We start from the raw sequence: 18,909 nt of genomic DNA, 5'->3' as shown, positions 1-18,909 counted from the left end.
AACACACTCTGTCAAGAATAGGGTAATGGCTCTTCTCTCTTGCTCTCACTCTTCCTCTTCTTGTGCCCCCTTGGTCCCTGTCCCTTCTCTCCCCATTCTCCCCTTTCCCCCAACATGCTCATGGCTGGCCTTTCCTCTCTTCTTCTACTCTTCTTCTCTCATTAAACCTTTCCACATTGGCGGGTTGGGGGGAAGGTAATGATTCTCTATGGCCAAGAACGGGTGTTGGGAATTTCTGGTGACATGGCTGAGAGAATGCTTCAAAGGAAAATACTTAAGCCAAAAGAAGATATTATGTCCATCTTGTTGCCGAGTACAGTGGCTGTCTTAGTTTGGGTTTTATTGCTGTGAAGAGACACCATGACCACAGCAACTACTATAAAGAAGTTGCCTGTAAACACTTCTTGGTGCTACCTACAGTTTCAGAGGTTTAGTACATATCGTGGAGGGAAGCAGGCAGACATGGTGCTGGAGAAGGAGCTAAGATTTCAACATCTTGATCTGCAGGCATCAGGAGACTGCCACACTGGGTGGAGCTTGAGCATAGGAGACCGAGGAGGTCTCAAAGCTTGCTCCATAGTGACACACGTCCTCCAACAAAGCCACGCCTACTCCAACAAGAAGCTCACTCTTCAAGTGAAGATTTGAATACTGAAGTACTGGTACCATCTATGGGTGGAGAAGTGGAACCATAGTGTAAAAGGAACTGTCTTTGTAACCCACTAGTCATTTTAATGAACTGTTTTATGTTTTTGTTGCAAGGGTAGGTGGCAAGAAAAACAGGCAAGAAGTCAAAGGTGAGGTATCTTTGGAAAATTTAATTGGACCATATTTTCTTTCTTTGCTGAAAACATCATATATCCGTAGACATTATGGGTTCCATAGCTTACAGAGGGGTAGTGGTTTTCCCACAGTTATACACTGTACCCAAATTTCTATAGAAAGATAAGACATTTCCAATCTTGCTTTTGAGTATTTCCTAAGAGATGCTCTAAAGGTTCCTCACAACGGCAAGTAATGCAAAGTAAGGCGTCAGTTCTCCCCCTCGCATGCTTAGTGCAATGGAGGAATAGAAAGGAAGACTAGTTATGTCAGTGCTAGTACCCTGGGGGTTGCTGCTGGGTCCTCTGAGGTGCACCCATGGCACTGAAGTGCTGACGCACCCCTGCACTGAGGAACCTGAGATGGGTAAATACTGGGCAGCTTGTCACAGCCAAGCATGACTGTCACAGCAGAGGGGACTTGGAGTTATCTGGTTCTTCCTGGTGATCCCAGGGCTACTGGCCTTCACATGTAGCAAAGAAGCCAGGGCTAGAGCCTCACCAGTGGTCTCCCACTTGGCACTACAGTACTGCAGGTTCACTTCCATGTGCCTTGCAATGTATGCACTCAAAGTAAAGTTAAAAGTGCCTTTACCAATTCCTATGTCAGACTACTAGAATGAAAATAAAAGCATTTGATTTGATGAAAACAGCTCCCTGGTGAGATACCCAGGTAGTGGGCAGCTGTCATGATGTTTGCCTATGCACAAATTTAATTCTATCATTTACACAGCATTCTCATTTCTCAAACTTGTTTCATTAGCTTAAAAATATTAGGATAAGGCAACCAAATTTAAGTAATTCGGGTTGCTGAAAACATCTGGAACATCAACCTTCATCCTCTCGAGTGTTAAGAGCCCATGATTAAAATGTAATCAACGAGTTTCTTAACAAGAGACAACAGCTACTCTCAATAAATGCACCTCTAGTAAACACAGGGCCCCTCATAAATATAAAATTAAATTCTTTTGAGGAATAGTTTTCTGACTTTAATATTTGGGATTTATACTTATTCTTTATATTTTATAGTAAAAATGTATGGTCTTGGTTTCTTTATATTCATACACAAATGACCTCCTCAGCAGGCTCACATCCGGATGGCAGGTTGGGGTATTCGGCCTCTCTCAGAGGGATGGAGGCCACTTAGCACACGCTCTTAGAATCCCTGCAAAAACTCCTGTAGCTGGGTGACAATCTCTGTGTCCACCGTCTCCATGAGGGACTGGAAGCCTTGCTCCCCCAGGATCTCCTGCTGTGCTTTGAGCTTCTCATAGATGAACTGCTGCAGAGACACTGTGTGCACAGGGTCCTTCAGGGCCAGCTGTGGGACAGAGGGCAGACAGGGTCAGTAAGACAGACAACCCTACACACGCCTCACTGTGCTCTCTAATCTCTCACAGCGGACAGTTTTTTTGGGCCAAGTGTGTCACTCTGACGTACCCTGTTTCTCAAGGACTGGGAACACATCCTTTTAAAGTGCTAGAATTTAGCAGAAAGCACCATAAAAGGAAAAGAAACAGGGTACCAATGCGACTGCCCAACCTCCTAAGGACAGAGACTCTCTGACAGCAGCCCCAGGAAGGAAGCACACACTACTTGCTCTAGCTTACACTGCAACACCATTTAACCTGTGCCGATGTTTTTAGGTTGGGATGAAGTGTCAGATTTTGGTTTTCCCCCAGTCCCATTACAGTATTTAGAAAATAAAAAAAATTTCAATTTTTAATATTTTTATGCTACCTATGTCCACACATTAGTACTCTTTTTCACCTTCATACTATCACAAAATTCTTTCTTAATACATGTTCAGTATTCTAACGTATGCCATTTTTTTAATCTGTTAAACGTATGTAAGACCATAGTGTAGTTTAACAATTTTACCTATAAGTTTGCTGAATACACCACACTGCTTTGTGTTACTGTGTAAGTGGCCTTTCTTTATATATCAGCTTCTTTTCTTTTGTTAGAGCAGGTCTCAGGCAGTCAAGGCTCGCCTCATGTTAGAAGCTGCAGCTCAAGTCTGCCTTGAACTGCTGCTTTCACCTCTGACACTGGCACTGTAGGCGTATGCCACTGTGCTCAGAACTTCACCTTGTTCTCCTAGGAATCTAAAGAACTACTAGAGCGTAAAAAATTTTCTGACTCCTATATGTACTATCAGCATGTTTTCCTTATGGTTTGTACCAATATAAAAGATATAACAGTAATTAGTTGCTAACACTGTGTTGGCACTGATATTATTTAAATGACTTATAACTGTAACAGCAAACAACACAATATAAGCTGAGAATTTATTTCACCATCAGTGACCCTGAACATCTATATAACTTTCAATAAAAGATATGAATGCCTTCCCTGATGTTGCTCAATTCCATCTATAACTTCTGTTTGAGTCATATAGATGTTAAAATACAACTGAGAAGAAAAGGATATATGCCCCTTGCATTACCAAAGCAAAGTATACAACAAACTCAAGATAAGGAAAAGCGTCAATCCTCATTTCCCTGTCAGACAGATGAGAGAGAGCAGTGAGGACTGCACCTCATCCGTGAGCTGAAGATGTCATCCTACAACATGACAGAAACTGAAAGTGAGCACTGTAAAACCTCTGCTATTTGGGGGCTGGAGAGATGGCTCAGCAGTTAAGAGCACTTGCTACTCTTGTAGAAGACCCATGTTTGATTCCAAAATGGTGGCTCACAGCCTTATAAATTCCATTTCTACCAAGTACATGGTGTATATGCATACATACAGGCAAAATGCTCATATACTGAAAATAAATCTAAAAACATTCTTTAAATATTTTCTTTCTTAAGTAACATATGGTAATGATCAATATTATTTTAATTACAAAAATATACCTATTGGGATAGAGTATATTAACTGTATAGAAACATAATTACTTATTCATAATGAAACTGGTAGCTCTCGACAGTAGCGACTGAGCTTGACCCGATGCTCGTGAACCTGGGTCCCCGGCTAGAGAGCAGTGGGGAGTGAACAGAGCCCGCAGTCATCGGACGCATGAGACCTTAAAGCCACTAACAGCATTTTAAAGACGTGACTATTATTCTTATGAAAGTAGAGGCATTGATGTTTTAGACATACACACAAATGACTGGTTCCATTACAGCATTTTCACATACATTCTCTGTTGATCTTTTACCTCTTGCCCCCTATCCCCCTGCCTGCTACATTTTACCATCTGACCACTATCCAACCCCTTTCTGACTCTCATTTCCTTTTCAACACTTCTTTTCCCTCTCTGGTGGTTCCCTTTCTAGTTTCATGATTTACACTCACACATCAAAAACTAGGACCGAGGCTAATGGGATAGCTCAGTGCTTTGCAGAAGCACTTGCAAAGTCTGGCAACCTGAGTGTGATTCCAGCCACCCATGTAAAAGTAGAAAGATAAAACCAACTTTCGGGGCTGGAGAGATGGCTCAGTGGTTAAGAATACTGACTGCTCTTCCAAAGGTCCTGAGTTCAAATCCCAGCAACCACATGGTGGCTCACAACCATCTGTAATGGGATCTGATGCCCTCTTCTGGTGTGTCTGAAGACAGCTACAATGTATATAATAAATAAATAAACTTTAAAAAGAAAAAAAAAGAAAAAAAGAAAAAAAAAAACCAACTTTCAAGAGTGCACACTGTACACATCCCCACACACATCCAATAATGAATAAAGAAATTTCAAAAGCTGGGATTCACATAGGAGAAAGAACATGTGATGTTTGTCTTTCTGAATCCTATTTACCTTACTTAATAATTTCTAGTTCCATTCATTTTCTTGCAAATTTCATTTTATGACTCGAAAAGTTCCGTTGTGTATATTCACCACATTTTTATTATATTCACCAGCAGACAGACATCTAGTCCGTCTCCACTCCCTTGCTATTGTAAACAGACCAGCAATAAACACGGATGCATAAGTAAGTACTTCTGTGGTAGGACATGGAGTCCTTGGGGAAAGCCAAAGTTAGAATATCTAATAGGTTTATTAGGTGGTATGTTGTTGGATGGTAAAACCACGCCAGGAAATTTGGTAAGGTAGAGCAGGTTGAGACCTGGAGACTTGGTGGGCACATATCTGAGACTTAAGTGACTCCCAGTTCCCTGCCAAACTCCTGGCCTGAAACACTCACCATGCTCCTCACATAACAGAAACATGTCCTATAGTCACATAGGCACAAGACAGTTCTCCATGCTAATGAGGTACCTAGAGGCCCAGTGGGCTTAGACAATAAGGTTCCCTTCCCAGAAATTCCTCCCTGCAAAAGATATTTAATCTCAGGTCCACCCTGAGAAGTGGGTATGGTCTGTTATGCATCCATTTTCCTCCATGAACAATCAATAAACTGATTAGAACCATGGACTGACTGTCTCTTTCATCAAGATCCCCGTGGGGAGCCATGGAGAAGGCCTTTGACTACAGAGCAGCGGCTTAATTCTCCCGTAGAAGGCCTTTCTGTGCTCCCAGCCATAGCTGCCACCAAGTCTGCCTCCATCAAGCTAAGGATAATCACCACTGGGACAAGCCAGAGGTCCCATCTTCCTGGCCCCAGGCTAGATGCTGTCCCCAACCCATGGAACCCCCAACTCTGTTCTTGGCTCTTCAGCAACTGCCAGTGGTGCCTAGATGTCCAAGAGTCTCAGAGAACTCTGCGGCCCAGCCTCTTCGCAGGCCAGGGAACCCCTCCCCCATCAGCTTTCCTACCCCTAGAGCAGTGTCTTGGCACAGCCCTGCACCGCCCAGGCAGCAGTGTGGGACCACCTCCTTAAGAAGCTATGCCCAGTGGCAGGGTAGACCGACTCACAGTATGTTGTTGAGAAAAACAGCTTTCTAATGTAATTAGCAAATTCTACACCTGGTGGAAAACTACTGCAAAGGCAGATGTGATAGGCACTTTCCCTTCCAGAATAATCCCCTCCTACCAATTCTTCTTGCTACGTACAAGCAAGAACCCCAGGAATTATATAGAGAACAAAATATAAGAAAGCTCAAAGAGGTGGAAAGAAGACAGCACACAAGAAAGTTCTAACTGGAACAGGATGTGGAGTCTGTGACTTCATTCATGTTTCAAATGGCCCAAAATCAGAGCTCAATAAATCAGCAATCTGGAAACACTGAACGATTTGGTGGCCATGGTCATGCAGGCTGCCCACCCTAAGACAGAGACTGTTGTTTAAGCAGCTGGTCTGTGTTACTTTATTGCAGTGGGTGGAGCAGACTATCACATGCAATGCTAAGTACAGTTTGTCAGCACTATACACACACACGACAGAAACAGGAAATTAAGTGGACAGCCAGGGCACACCTTTAACACCAGCACTTATGTAAGGACTGCAAGTACAAGGACAGCCTGAGCCATACACAAGACGATTGCAAACAAGGCCAGTCTGACTCTCTTCCCTTAGGCACGGAGGGGACAGCAGCTGTTATAAGGAGGACAGCACAGAGACTTGCCTGATAATCTGACATTAATGTGAAGAAACAAAAAAGTTTACATTTAAAAGTTTTTAAATTTAAGTGCCATTGGTGGCATTCTAGATTGAATTCTACAATAGCATTAGCTTTTAGAAATGTATAGTGTATATTTGAGAAAAAATAAACATAAAAATGTTAAGGCATGAGCACTGGAGAGCTGTCTCCACTTATCCTCATCAAGATGACCCCATCCCTACCCCCAGCAGCAGGCTGGTGAACTGGCCCCACCCCTGTCCTCCCCTGGGCAGCACAGTAGAGCCAGTGTTGAGGGCATGAGGGCAGGAGAGCTTAGCCCTGCCCCTTGCACCAGGTGAGTGAGCTGCGCTAAGGCTGGAGAGCTCACCCTGGCGGTGGCCACACAAGAGAGCTGTCACTGACCTACCCCAATATCTACTGCAAGTGTGAAAGGGCTGATTCTGCAGATCCAAAGCTGCAGGATCTCCATGACAACAGCAAAAATAGTATATCCCAGAGGAGTCCTGGTGAGGATCCAGCATTGATAATGTAGCAGAAGCTAGAGGCCTTGAAACAGACCCAACAACTCATTGCAACAATAGGTGGACAAAAGGGTATAGTGTGGGACACATTGGGACAATACAGCTTCCAGGGCAAGAGTTCTTGCTGTTGTTGTATCCTATTTTATTGGGGGGTGGGTGGGGGTTGCAAGGGTGGATACGAAGGGACAGGGTGATGAATGGGATTGGAGTGCATGATGTGAAATTCACAAAGAATCAATAAAAAGTTAAAAAGAAAAGATGTAAACCACAGGAAAACTTGGAAGGGGCACATGAGAATTCTGTATGTTTTTTTTTTTTTTTTTTTTTTTTGCTACTTTTCTGTAAATCTAAAATCATTTCAAAAACACAAACAATACTTTACACAACAGACTCAAAAATCACCAGTGTTTAATCCCTCTGTGGTACAAAACAAGCAACACCCTCATCGGCATACATAAGTAGCAAACCTGGAAAGTTCTTTTTGAGGTGAGAAAAACAGACGTCTCCAAGCTCCTGGTAACATCCAAGGCTTACTCTTCTCAGGCAGAAGACACCAGCAGAGGTAGAATATGTATTTCTAAATCCGCCTTTGTCTTTTTCTATTTTTTCCCAGTATGCCTAAGCCCTAGTCTTCCTCTCTAAGGAAGGACATGGTCACTTAAGTATTTCCATTAGAATGGATAGAGTGAAATGAGGAGCCTGGTGTTAACTGGCTTCACTCATTAATGGAAAAGTAACTACCAGTATTCTTGACGCTAGGCTAATGCCAGATAAATGACATTTTAATATCCTAACCCAATTCAAAACTTCATTCTTTGGATTTTAATGTGAAAGTAGCTTTGGTTTTAAAACTGTTACTTAGGACACCGTGGTTCTGGTTGAGCCAGGTGTGGTTCCCTCCTTTGGTAAGCATCACCTTCGATACATGCTTCGGCCTTTTCGAGGTGCAACCTTCAGGGTTTAGGTCTACAACCTTAGCTGCTGTGGAGATAGATACAGCATGTGTTTCTCATTAAGACTTCCGTTGCTCGAAATAAAGTTTCATTGTGTTCCTGCATAAACCACCAATTTTACCCAACAGGAATTCAAGGAGGCCAAATCCTCCACATTCTCGAAGTCATGTGACTAGTTACCTTTTAACTTCGCATACCCTTTAATTTTTCAGATATTGTTTACTGTAAGATTATTTCAGGAAAAAAAGTTTTTCTTTTCTCTCTTATTTTTATAAAAAGAATAATGTGCTTTCCATGATACTTGACAGAAAAATATTAAACAGGAAAAATTAATTAACAGATAAAACATATGAAATAGATAAAAAAATCTTAAAGGAAAATATGCCTGCCATACACTTAACTACACTGTCTTCAAAACTTCCTGAGTTGGATTTAAATGCCTCTGGTTTAAATATTCTACTTTTAGGTGTAATTATTTCACCGTGGCTAACTCTCAATTTCTAAAATCTGTCTGAAATACTTACACTTGCCCGTTGGATACTACAAGCTTTCCTCATTTTGTGCTTAGAGAAGAACCTAAGGCTGACAGATGCCAAGCAGAGCTTTGTCAGTGAGGCACAGCAATTAAAGTTCATCCACACTCGTGCGAGGCCTAAGCTTTCTCTGCAGAGGGTAAACTGTGGTTTCTAAGGGACAAGCTCACTGCAGAGTGACCCTGTCTTGATGAATGACTGTGTAAAGGAATGCTCCCTCTGTTCCAATGCACATCCAAGAGTAAGACTGTTGCTCCACAGCGGCTGAGGGAATGGCCACGCAGAGCCTGCCCCACATGTGGCCTATACATATACAGCCACCAAACTAGATAAAATGGATGAAGCAAAGAAGTGCAGGCCGACAGGAACCGGATGTAGATCTCTCCTGAGAGACACAGCCAGAATACAGCAAATACAGAGGCGAATGCCATCATTAAACCACTGAACTGAGAACGGGACCCCCGTTGAAGGAATCTTAGAAAGGACTGGAAGAGCTTGAAGGGGCTTGAGACCCCATATGAACAACAATGCCAAGCAACTAGAGCTTCCAGGGACTAAGCCCCTACCCAAAGACTATACATGGACTGGCCCTGGACTCTGACCTCATAGGTAGCAATGAATATCCTAGTAAGAGCACCAGTGGAAGGGGAAGCCCTGGGTCTTGCCAAGGTTGGACCCCCCAGTGCAGGGGAATTCATGGGGGGGGTAAGGGAGGTGGATGGGGGGAATACCCGAATGGGGGAGGGGGTGGAGGTGTGGACTTATGGACAGGAAACTGGGAAAGGGAATACCATTTGAAATGTAAGTAAAGAAATATATCTAATAAAAAAATTTTAAAAAAAAGAATACTGCTTGCAAACATTAGGAACGAAATACTCTTAAGAACTAAAATCCCAAGTCAATTCATAAAACATCCATGGAGGACTTCAGTAGAAGTTGTTTAAGTAGACAATGATGATTTTTAAAAGTTCCTAACGCAGTCATTTCTTCAAGTGTGTGTGTGTGTGTGTGTGTGTGTGTGTGTGTGTGTGTGTGTGTGTGTGTATCTCCTAGCAGTATTTTTAAGGCTCAAACCCACAATCCTGTACATGTAAGGCAAACATTCTAACAATGAAAAAGCTACAGCTACTGTACTATAGACACCGCAGTCTGGCCTTAGGGTGACTAGCTTCAAGTTCAGTCCTCATGGTCTCTGGGGAGTTGGGGAGTATCCACTGTTAGGCTGTTTAGCTCTATACATTTAATTCTATTTAATTCTCACCTGACTTGATAGAGTTTCCTGAGACTCTCTCTACCTGTACTCCACTGAAGAGTATCTGAAGTGGTCTCATCTAACCACATACTGACTAGGGAATGCAGGTGTCTCTCTCTCTATAATCACTCTTTCCTCCACCATCTTTTCATCTTTTTTCCTCTCCAGAATTCCATATGATTTTCCAAAACACAGGTCAAGATCTAGATGTAAAAGGAATTTTTATACAGTTTGCTATCTTTAACTAGTTTTTGCTGGTTAATATCTAATTGACTAAGATATTAAACTGTCTTCATGGTTAGTCTGTTGATTTTCTTGGAATCTGCTGGTTTAAACGAGAAGTTCAATGACTTAGTCCCATCTTAGCCAACACTTCCTGCTGTAGTCACTTGCATGTCCTCTTATTCTGTCACCTTGATGAGAAATTCCACAGGAGAGACTGGAGGCTCATTACCCTTCCTTCCTACAGATGCACTGTATTTACCCAGCTGGCCTGTGGGCAGAATGACTTCTGCCACTCCTCAGGCTGACTCTAACCACTGCCTTTCCAGCCCTTTCCAAGTCCTGCAGCCATGTTGAAGCAGTGATTCTGCTACCTGAAAAATCTCTGCTGGAGATTTCGATACCTAATGCCACATGACATGGCTTTTTATCTCAAAGATGTTTAGGGTATCGAGGTGCTAGTTTAGATTGTTTCTTAAAAACAACAAACAAACAAAAAACCAAAACCAAACCCCACAGCACACCACAGAAGTCAAAGGACAACCTGCGGGTAGCGCGTTGGTTTTCTTCTCCATCCTCCTGCCGTAGCTGCTGTCTAGAGTTCACACTCCAGGCTTGTGAACCTTTCTTCACTGATTCATCTCGCCAGCCATTCCTAAGATTTTACATTTATATCTCTCCCACTCATTCCCTGACTACACTGACTGTTGTGTCTACTTTGTTGCTAGTTTTTAAAAGAAAAACAATTCTACTTATTCATCTGTCAGCATTTTTCTGCCTCTGAACTCATTTTAAAAACTATTGAAGTCTTTGTGTGCTTTCACTTCCCTAAGGGTAATTTATGTTTCACCTTTTGAAGTAAGTTTTGGACTCACTCATTTTCATTCTTTTTTGTTTGACAATAAATGACTGCGGCTCTGAGTAATTAAGCCACATCTACACGCTTTCATGTCTCATTGTTTGTGTCACCAGCCTCAAAACGGCAAGCTGCCCTTTAAAATAAGGGTTAAAAACGCCATGTAATATGATGAACACCATCTCAGCCTTTAACTTTTAGCTTTATTTCATTACTGTCAGATAATAAAAACTATACTTCTTCTGCTTTGGGGAGCTAGAGGTTTTCCTCACGCTCTGTTTTTGTAAAGTTGCAGGAATATGTGCATTTTCTTGAATGGGGTACAATTTTTATATGCAGCCATTAATTAAGTTTACTGACTGTATTCTTCAGCTCTATTACCATGAATCATGTGATTTTCTTGGGTTCAGCTACACACATGAACCACAAGAGTCCCCAACTTTAACATCAGTTCACTGAGAAAGCTGTGGGAATAAAACAACTTCATAATAAGGAAAGGTAGGGAAATAGGATCATTTCACCTCAAAATGCTGTTAGGGTCATGGAACTATTTTTTGAGAACGTATAAAATGTGCTGCCTTTTAAGGAGACTCTGTTTTTATGACAGTTTCATTCTATAGCAGAGGCTGGATGTGCTCCTCCTGTTTTAGCCTAAAAGCACCTTTCTTATAAGCCATTTTAGCAGTGAATTCCAGACAACTTCCAGCAATGGAGTAGATAAAACACCATTTCTCTATATCAGAATAAGGACCAATTTCATCATGTTAAATAAACAAGAGTAAATAAATTCTTAATTTAGCTAATTTCTATTCACTTACCATTCTTTCATAGTGTTTTAGATAATTAACTAATTAATAATGGAAAATATTCTCTCTTGCCACTTAGTGTACCATTTAAGTAGAATGATTACAATAAAATGGAATGGGACACTCAGATGTGTTATGTGGATTGATGTCATTAAATTAGAAACAAGTCCACTAATAATTAAGTGTGACTATTTAGCAATACCTTTGATTTTATCATTCCTCAGAAATATAGCCATGTTTGTAAACTCTGTAAGAGAGACACCGAAGGTGTGCCACACACACTGACCCTATAGTACAGAAATACCAGTGCAAACAACTCATGAGAGTGAAGGAAAATTAGACTCTGTCTGCAACCTAAAGTTACCTCTGGATATGCTGAGTCCTCTGACTGTCCTGTCCCCGTGTTGGAGCCACAGTCTCACTGTGTAGACCAAGCTGGCTCTAACCCAAGGGCTTCTTACTTCAGGCTCCCAAGTGTTCAAAGTACAGGTGTACACCACCACGCCCAGTAAATGTCATTGGTTCCTGCCTACAAGCTTATTAAGGGGACTAAGAAACTTGAACATTACAATGAGAACCAGTTACAGGCAACACCTGCTCCCTTACAGCTCCTTATTACTCCAATAGCCTCAATGGTTTCAAGAAAATGAGATCATTTGGCAAATCATGTAAGACTCTCAGGTCTCTTGACAACTACAAGGCAATCAAACAAGCGAAGGACCAGGTACTATAGATAGGAACTGCTGAGTGATCTATAAAGGCTAGAGCATTTACCAGTCAGGGCCTTACATGGGGATCTCAGGAATGAACTCAGGCCTGTGTGCTTGCAAGGCAGGTGCTTTCACCAAGTAGTAAGTCATTAGTTTATAAAAATGCAGACTATGGTGGGGGAGCTGGAGGAGTGCAATGTTTCCATCTTGACCCTCTGCTTACATGACAAGAATACTGTAGAAACTGCAGTGTTTTAGAACCTGAACTAACTAACTACATCAGGGGAGGGGATAGTAGTTTCATGACTGTTTAGCTTGTTGTTTCCTGGGAAGCTCGGAATGATACCACACATATTTTAAACACAAGGTGTGTACTTATTTTATTAGATGGGTAGCACACAAGTCCAGAGTAATGCCTACACTATTAAATACTGTAAAATGCTAAGTAGCTTGTGAATAGGTAATAAATAAATAAATTAATTAAAGAAGAGAAGCCAAATGGCAAACTCAAAGTAACAGCTTTAACATTTTTAGCTACATAGAAAACAACACTACTTAAGCATCTCAAAATAAACGATGCCTCACTATTTATCCTTCATCTGGACAGTTTTCATAAATCACAAAGAATCATAAATCATAAGTCAGCATACCAAGATTTAATCTGCATTAAAAATGGAACTACTAGATATCTACATTTGATATTTAAAACTATAAATAAGTTTGTGCCAACACCTCAGAATAAGTCTTGCTTTGTGTTTGAAGACCAAGCTCATGTGGAATGAGACAAGGTTTCAGAATCAATTAGCAAGCAGTATTTGAAAACTGGCATGCCTGACTATCACAAGTCAGATTCTTAAACATGAATCTCCAGTTCTTAAGGTAATGTGAAAATTCATAATCGTAAAAAAGTTTGTCTTTGTGAGTTTGAGACCAGCCTAAGATACACAGGAAGACCCTGACTCAAAACAAACAACTTACATTAATTCTCAAAACTGCACAGAATAGCTGGAACTAAGGAATCTGAATGTGTGGGCGTCTGACAGTGTTAGCATGATAGAGTTAGAGGAAGGCAGGATGGGCAGGCAGAACAGACAAGAGAAGGTAACTTCTGTGGCTCAGGTCTGAGGCAACCAAGCTGGACAGTGATTAGGAGCAATGGCATTGCTATGCACTACTTGGAAGGAACACATCTGTCATTAACTGAATATGGTGATGGGGTGAGACCCTGGAGTTGGAAAATGTCACGAAGGCCTCTCTACAGTAATGTTGACTACATCTTGAATATTTTCTTGCCAAAATTTTTCTGCTCTGATCACAGAAACAAAGTTTTCTCTAAAAATGAAAGGAAGAAAAAGAAAAACAACACAGCTGAGTGTGGCAGGCTACACGCATTCCTAGAACTTGAGAAATGGAGGCAGGAGGCTCCTAGGCCATTCTCAGACACTCAAATTCAGGTCAGTAGGTCCACTGCTCGGTACACTTGAAGCATCACATAAAATCAGGTGTGGTGGGATGCAACCTTGGAAGCCCACGCAGGACACAGAGACAGGGGGATCATTATTTCAAAGTCATCCTTGGCTATACTGCAAGTTCAAGGCCAGCTTAGACTACAAGAGACTCTATTAGAAGGAGGAAGAAAGGAAGCTGAGGAAGAAGGAAATCCAAACAACCTCTTTTTTGGAACTGGGGAATCAGTTCACTTGGTAAAGTGATTGCCTTGAAAGCATGAAGCCCCAAGTTTGAGATCTAGAGAGAGCCTGCAGGTACAGGTGCAATATGTGGACGGCAGAGGACAACCTCAAGTGTCATCTTACAAATACCTTCTCCTCTTTTGAGACAGGCCCTTCCCTGGTCTGATGCTCACCAATCATGCTAGACTAGCTGGCCCCTGAGCTCCAGAGATGCTCGGGTCTTTGTCTTCCCAGGACGGGGTTTCACAGCAGCATATGCCCAGCATTTCACATGGGTTCTGGAGATCAGCGTTAGGTCCCGGTGCTTTGAAGGCAAGGGACCGACTGACTGCCTCATTCTCCTAGCCCACAGATCACCTTTCCCCGGTTGCTGAGCTTTAGGATTAATTTAAAACACACGAAAGCTAAGTGAACAAAAGCTTGCTCAGTTGCTTTTGTTTCTGAGACAGGGTTTTTACTTAGACGCAGCCAGGTTGGGTTTGGCTCACAAGCTCCTGCCTTAGCTGCTGCTGGTTTACAGACCTGAAACACAGGCCTGGCAGGGATCCCTGTTATTTAAAGAAATTCTGACAGCCCGCACTCTAATTTTCTGAACAGAATGAAATTTTATTTATCAAAGTCAAAATCATTTATGACATGCATCTATAGCTGTTGAAGGAAAAACTCCTTAGGAAGAACTATTTTAGCTTCTAACAAATCTCTGTAGTGTTTAGTCCAACGGAAAAAACCCAAATCCTCCTCTCTCTTTCTGCATTCACTCTCTATCCTGTGTTTGGGTTAAATTAAGGAAAAAACAAAACAAAACAAACAAATAACAACAAACCAAGCCACCAAACCATCTTAGGTATGTAGTTCAAGGGATGGATATGGTGGTTTGAATAGGTTTGGCCCTCACACACTCCGGTGTTTGAATGCTTGGCCCATGAGGAGTAGCACTACTAGGAGGTGTGACCTTGTTGGAATGGGTATGGCTTACTGGAGAAACTATGTCACTGTGGGAGTGGGCTTTGGGGTTTCCTATGCCTATGCTCCACCCAGTGTGGAACACAGTTTCCCCCTTCAACTGCCTGAGGATCAAGACAGAACTCTGAGCTCCTCCACCATGCCTGCATGCTGCAATGCTTCCCACCATGATGATAATGGATTAAATCTCTAAAACTGTAAGCCAGCCCCAGCTGAACGTTGTCCGTTATAAGATGTGCCTTGGCTTGGTCTCTATTCACAGCAATGGAAACCCTAAGACAATCACAGATGCCATTTAAAAAGTTACTATAAATAATATTTTCTTAAAGGTCAGTCACAAACAAGAAATCAGAAACCGGGGTTGGGGATTTAGCTCAGTGGTTAGAGCGCTTGCCTAGGAAGCGCAAGACCCTGGGTTCGGTCCCCAGCTCCCAAAAAAAACCAAAAAAAAAAAAAAAAAAGAAATCAGAAACCACCGTGACCTTTCCATTCTCCATTACATTACAATCTGTCTATCTTATTCTTTGAATGAATCTTGTACTCTTGGAAAGATTTTTCTAAACATGAATTTAATCATTTACAAAATATAGGTCCACTGAGTACATGTTGAAATCCTGCACTATCAAATTGTTCTAAACTTAGTCTCACTGCTAGACACATGTGACAAATAAGCAGAAAGTTATCAAAGCAAGGGGGATACACTATATGCATGTTCCAAAATTCTAACTCTACTTGATGGGTCCAATTTAGCATAAGTAACATATACCATTCATTGTTTTCCTTAGGGTGACAGGCTGTCCTTTCAAGAATAATACATGCCATACACCCCCTGAATTACCATATTTACTATGTCAACTACTCTTGTGTGTTCAAATGGTGCTGCCTGGGGAAAAAAACAAAACAAACAAACAAAAAGTTAGGCTAAATCTAGCTGGCCCTGGAGCTCACTGGTTGGCTAGCAAGCCCTAGGGAATTTCAGTGGCACTGGGCTTACCATGTCTGGCTTTTGACATGAGTACTTGGACTAGAATGCAGGTCCACAAGATGCATGAAGGTGGAAGAATGTAACTCAGAGGCAGAGAAACTGTCTAACAGATATAAGGGTCTGGGTTCAATACCCAGGATATGGGAATAGGGAGTGGGGTAGGATGAAAATTCATTCAATAGAATTTCATTATATGCAACCACTAAAAGAAATGATAGAAATGCAAATTGATATTTATGAAAACATATTTGTATATTTATATCTAAGAAAAATTTAACAGAACACACATATAAAAATCATTATTATTTCTAACTTATAAAGATATAATTATATGTGCAAAAAAATACTGGGAAGGGTATATATTACAGTGTTAAAGATTTCCTTGGTGAAAGTATTTTCCATCTGTGATCATTTATGATTTTCAAATTAATATAGGTCACTTTTATTTTCAAAAATGTCTTTAAAATAACAGCTCCAATACTAAGATCACTGCTGTGAACAGGATGTTAATTAAACTAACTTTTTCTTCTAGCAAGCGATAGGAGAAAAGTGGCGGACGGGAAAGACAGACAGAAAGACAGAAGAAGCTGCCATGGAGGTAGCCTAGGCCGTCTGTGTTCCGGGTGTGTCATCTGAGTTAGGGAAGAGGCTTTCCCCAAGTGGATCCATTCTTCACCACAGCCCTGTGTGTTTTCACTACATCCAGACAGTCCCTCACTGCCAGTTTCTAAGTGAACAGCAGTATCTGAACTCACTGATTAAGGTTTTTAGTAAGAATCCAAATAAACAAGGTAAGATTGTCTACAAAACTCAAGAACATTACTGACACCAGCAGGCAATTAGTTAAGTTTCACCTAAAATATACACACAAGTAAAAAAATAAAACCGCCTCAGAAGCCATGCTATAACAAATTCGAGTCATTTTCAATAGCCTTTCCTTTCCCAGTGTCTGAGTGCCCTTACGCACCCTGCTGTGGAGGATCCTGACCTGTATGATCTCAAACTATTTTTTGATTAACATTTTAGTTCCATCAAAGGAAAAATTGCTGTCTCAGGAGGGTGTCTGGTTATCAATTTGTGTCTTTATTACAACTCAGTTGGATTATTTCAATTCATTATCTTTTAGCCAGTTTTAATGTCATTGACAAGTCCACAGTTTTTAAAGGCATAACTGCCTTTTCCAAGAATTTGCCCAGGATTTGAGTTAAGCTCAGTGTTGGTTTTTAAGGGTATGTGTGCTGCAAGGGACTAAATCCAGAGCCCTGCTCATGCGGGACAAGTGCCTACAGTGGAACACTGGCATTGCACTGTGCAGTAAAGACTGGCCGGACCTCCAGGCTTCCTGCTTCCACCAGGCACCACCAGAGGGGTCATGTGTATAAGGAAAGCTGTGCTAACTCCACAACTGCCAAGTAGCTACTGTTTTTATAAAGTTACCCTTAGATGAAGTTCCATGTTCTCAAAGGGCACTCTCAACATTTCCATACCATTTAGAGATGAAGGTAAGGAATTAATTAGTAGGATCAGTGTAACGAACGGGAGGCACATTTTAAGAGAAAAAAAAAGTAAAATTGGCAAAATGTATAGAAACAAGAAAAACCCTTCCTTTAAAGAAATCCTCTTGTTAATACACTAATAATGTAAAGAGGTTTTTAATACGATAATGTGTACAGTTAATCAAATACAGCAGTAGACAGGGATTGCAGAAAGACATACAGTGAGCAGAGGAAACACTGCTCATGAAGATTAGTGCTTTGCATATGATGACTGCTCTGTGCTTGTAGGATGAATATAAGAGAAAAATGTTCCATTTGGAAGAAGGCACTTGAGTGCCACTGAATAGAGGTCAAGAGGAGTGAGAACACAACTACAGCAGGTAACACTCTGTGCTGCTTGGTTAAGAGGAAGCAGAGAACTGTTTAAAGAATTATGGAGTATGAGGATTTAGGCTTTCCTAAGTGAGCCTTAAGAGGTCTGATTTGGTGGAAGGCGATGATAAATGTATGTCACAACACACAAGGAACAATCTGTGTGTGCGTAAAATAACAGCAGCAGGGCTTTATCTGAAGAGTCAGAAACATCGATGTGTATGTACTATTTTCTAAATGGTTATTTAATATTAAAGCTCAAGATTAATGTTGTTGCAGCTGGAGAGATGGCTCAACACATTCTGCTTTGCAGAGAACATGAGTTCAATTCCCAGTACCCACATCAGGGGGTTCACAACCAGACGATTCTGACCTCCGTGGGCACTGCAAACACATGGCATACACTTTCACAGACAAATATATGTACACATAAAATAAAAATAAAATCTTGAAAAAAAATTCAAAACAAGGAATTTGATCTTAGCAAATACATATTCTGAGTAAATGACTGAAAATATAGAAACAGATTGTTAGCACAAAAATAAAGTCTGAACTGTTATAGTAAAAAAAGTTCCTTAGATACAATCAGGGCAATAGTTAAGTACACTGACATATCTCCAAAAGCTTTACAGATGAAATCTGTTGACAGTTCTAGGAGACACTACCTACTCATAAGAGTTTCATATTAATTAGGTTAAAATCAAAAATTTGGAGGGGTTGGGATTTAGCTCAGTGGTAGAGCGCTTGCCTAGGGAAGCACAAGGCCCTGGGTTGGGTCCCCAGCTCCGAAAAAAAAAAAAAAAAAAAACAACAACAACAACAAAAAAAATCGAAAAATTTGGGTATACTTAAGTTTTCTTTTAGTAGCAAACAGTTTTGATTTTGGATAAATCATAACTCACTTTTCCCTATTATCTATAATGCCTCAAATTTTATAAAGCTCATTTTTATCTGTGGCAAACACTTAGGGGGAGAATGGTACCTTTCAGCTCCCCTTTGTTTCCTGGCGGGTCATTGCTATGTGGCTCACACTGTCCTTGAACTTGCAGCATCCCCTCGCCCCCACTTCAGCCTCCTGAGTGCTCTGCATGTGTGGAATGCCATGCCCAAAACATTCAGGATAAACAGACAGATCAGACTAGAAGCCATAAAGCAACAGATATAAATACTTGTGTGCTAAAGCGAGGGCACCAAAGCACCGGTCACTGAAGTTCAATTCAAACCGTGGGGTAAGTTTCCACTACAGTCAGACAAATCTCA

The 18,909-nt window shown here is 41.2% G+C and overlaps 1 protein-coding gene across 2 annotated transcripts in view; it reads right to left on the bottom strand.

Annotated features, from left to right (window-relative positions):
* Nucleotides 1–798: 798 nt before the first annotated feature.
* The window catches only part of Ipo11 (importin 11), a 167,395-nt gene continuing 149,284 nt past the window's right edge, over nucleotides 799–18,909 (bottom strand). For both annotated transcript variants that reach the window (XM_032898933.1, XM_032898934.1), the window contains one exon: nucleotides 799–2,142. In XM_032898933.1, the coding sequence (XP_032754824.1) occupies nucleotides 1,978–2,142 (165 nt within the window). In that variant the 3' untranslated portion in view covers nucleotides 799–1,977. The remainder of the gene's footprint in view (nucleotides 2,143–18,909) is intronic.

The sequence above is a fragment of the Rattus rattus genome, chromosome 3, assembly GCF_011064425.1.
Source record: "Rattus rattus isolate New Zealand chromosome 3, Rrattus_CSIRO_v1, whole genome shotgun sequence".
In the NCBI taxonomy this organism is placed as follows: Eukaryota; Metazoa; Chordata; class Mammalia; order Rodentia; family Muridae; genus Rattus; species Rattus rattus.
The sequence above is the reverse complement of the archived record's forward strand: the minus strand, read 5'-3'. Positions and strand labels throughout refer to the sequence as shown.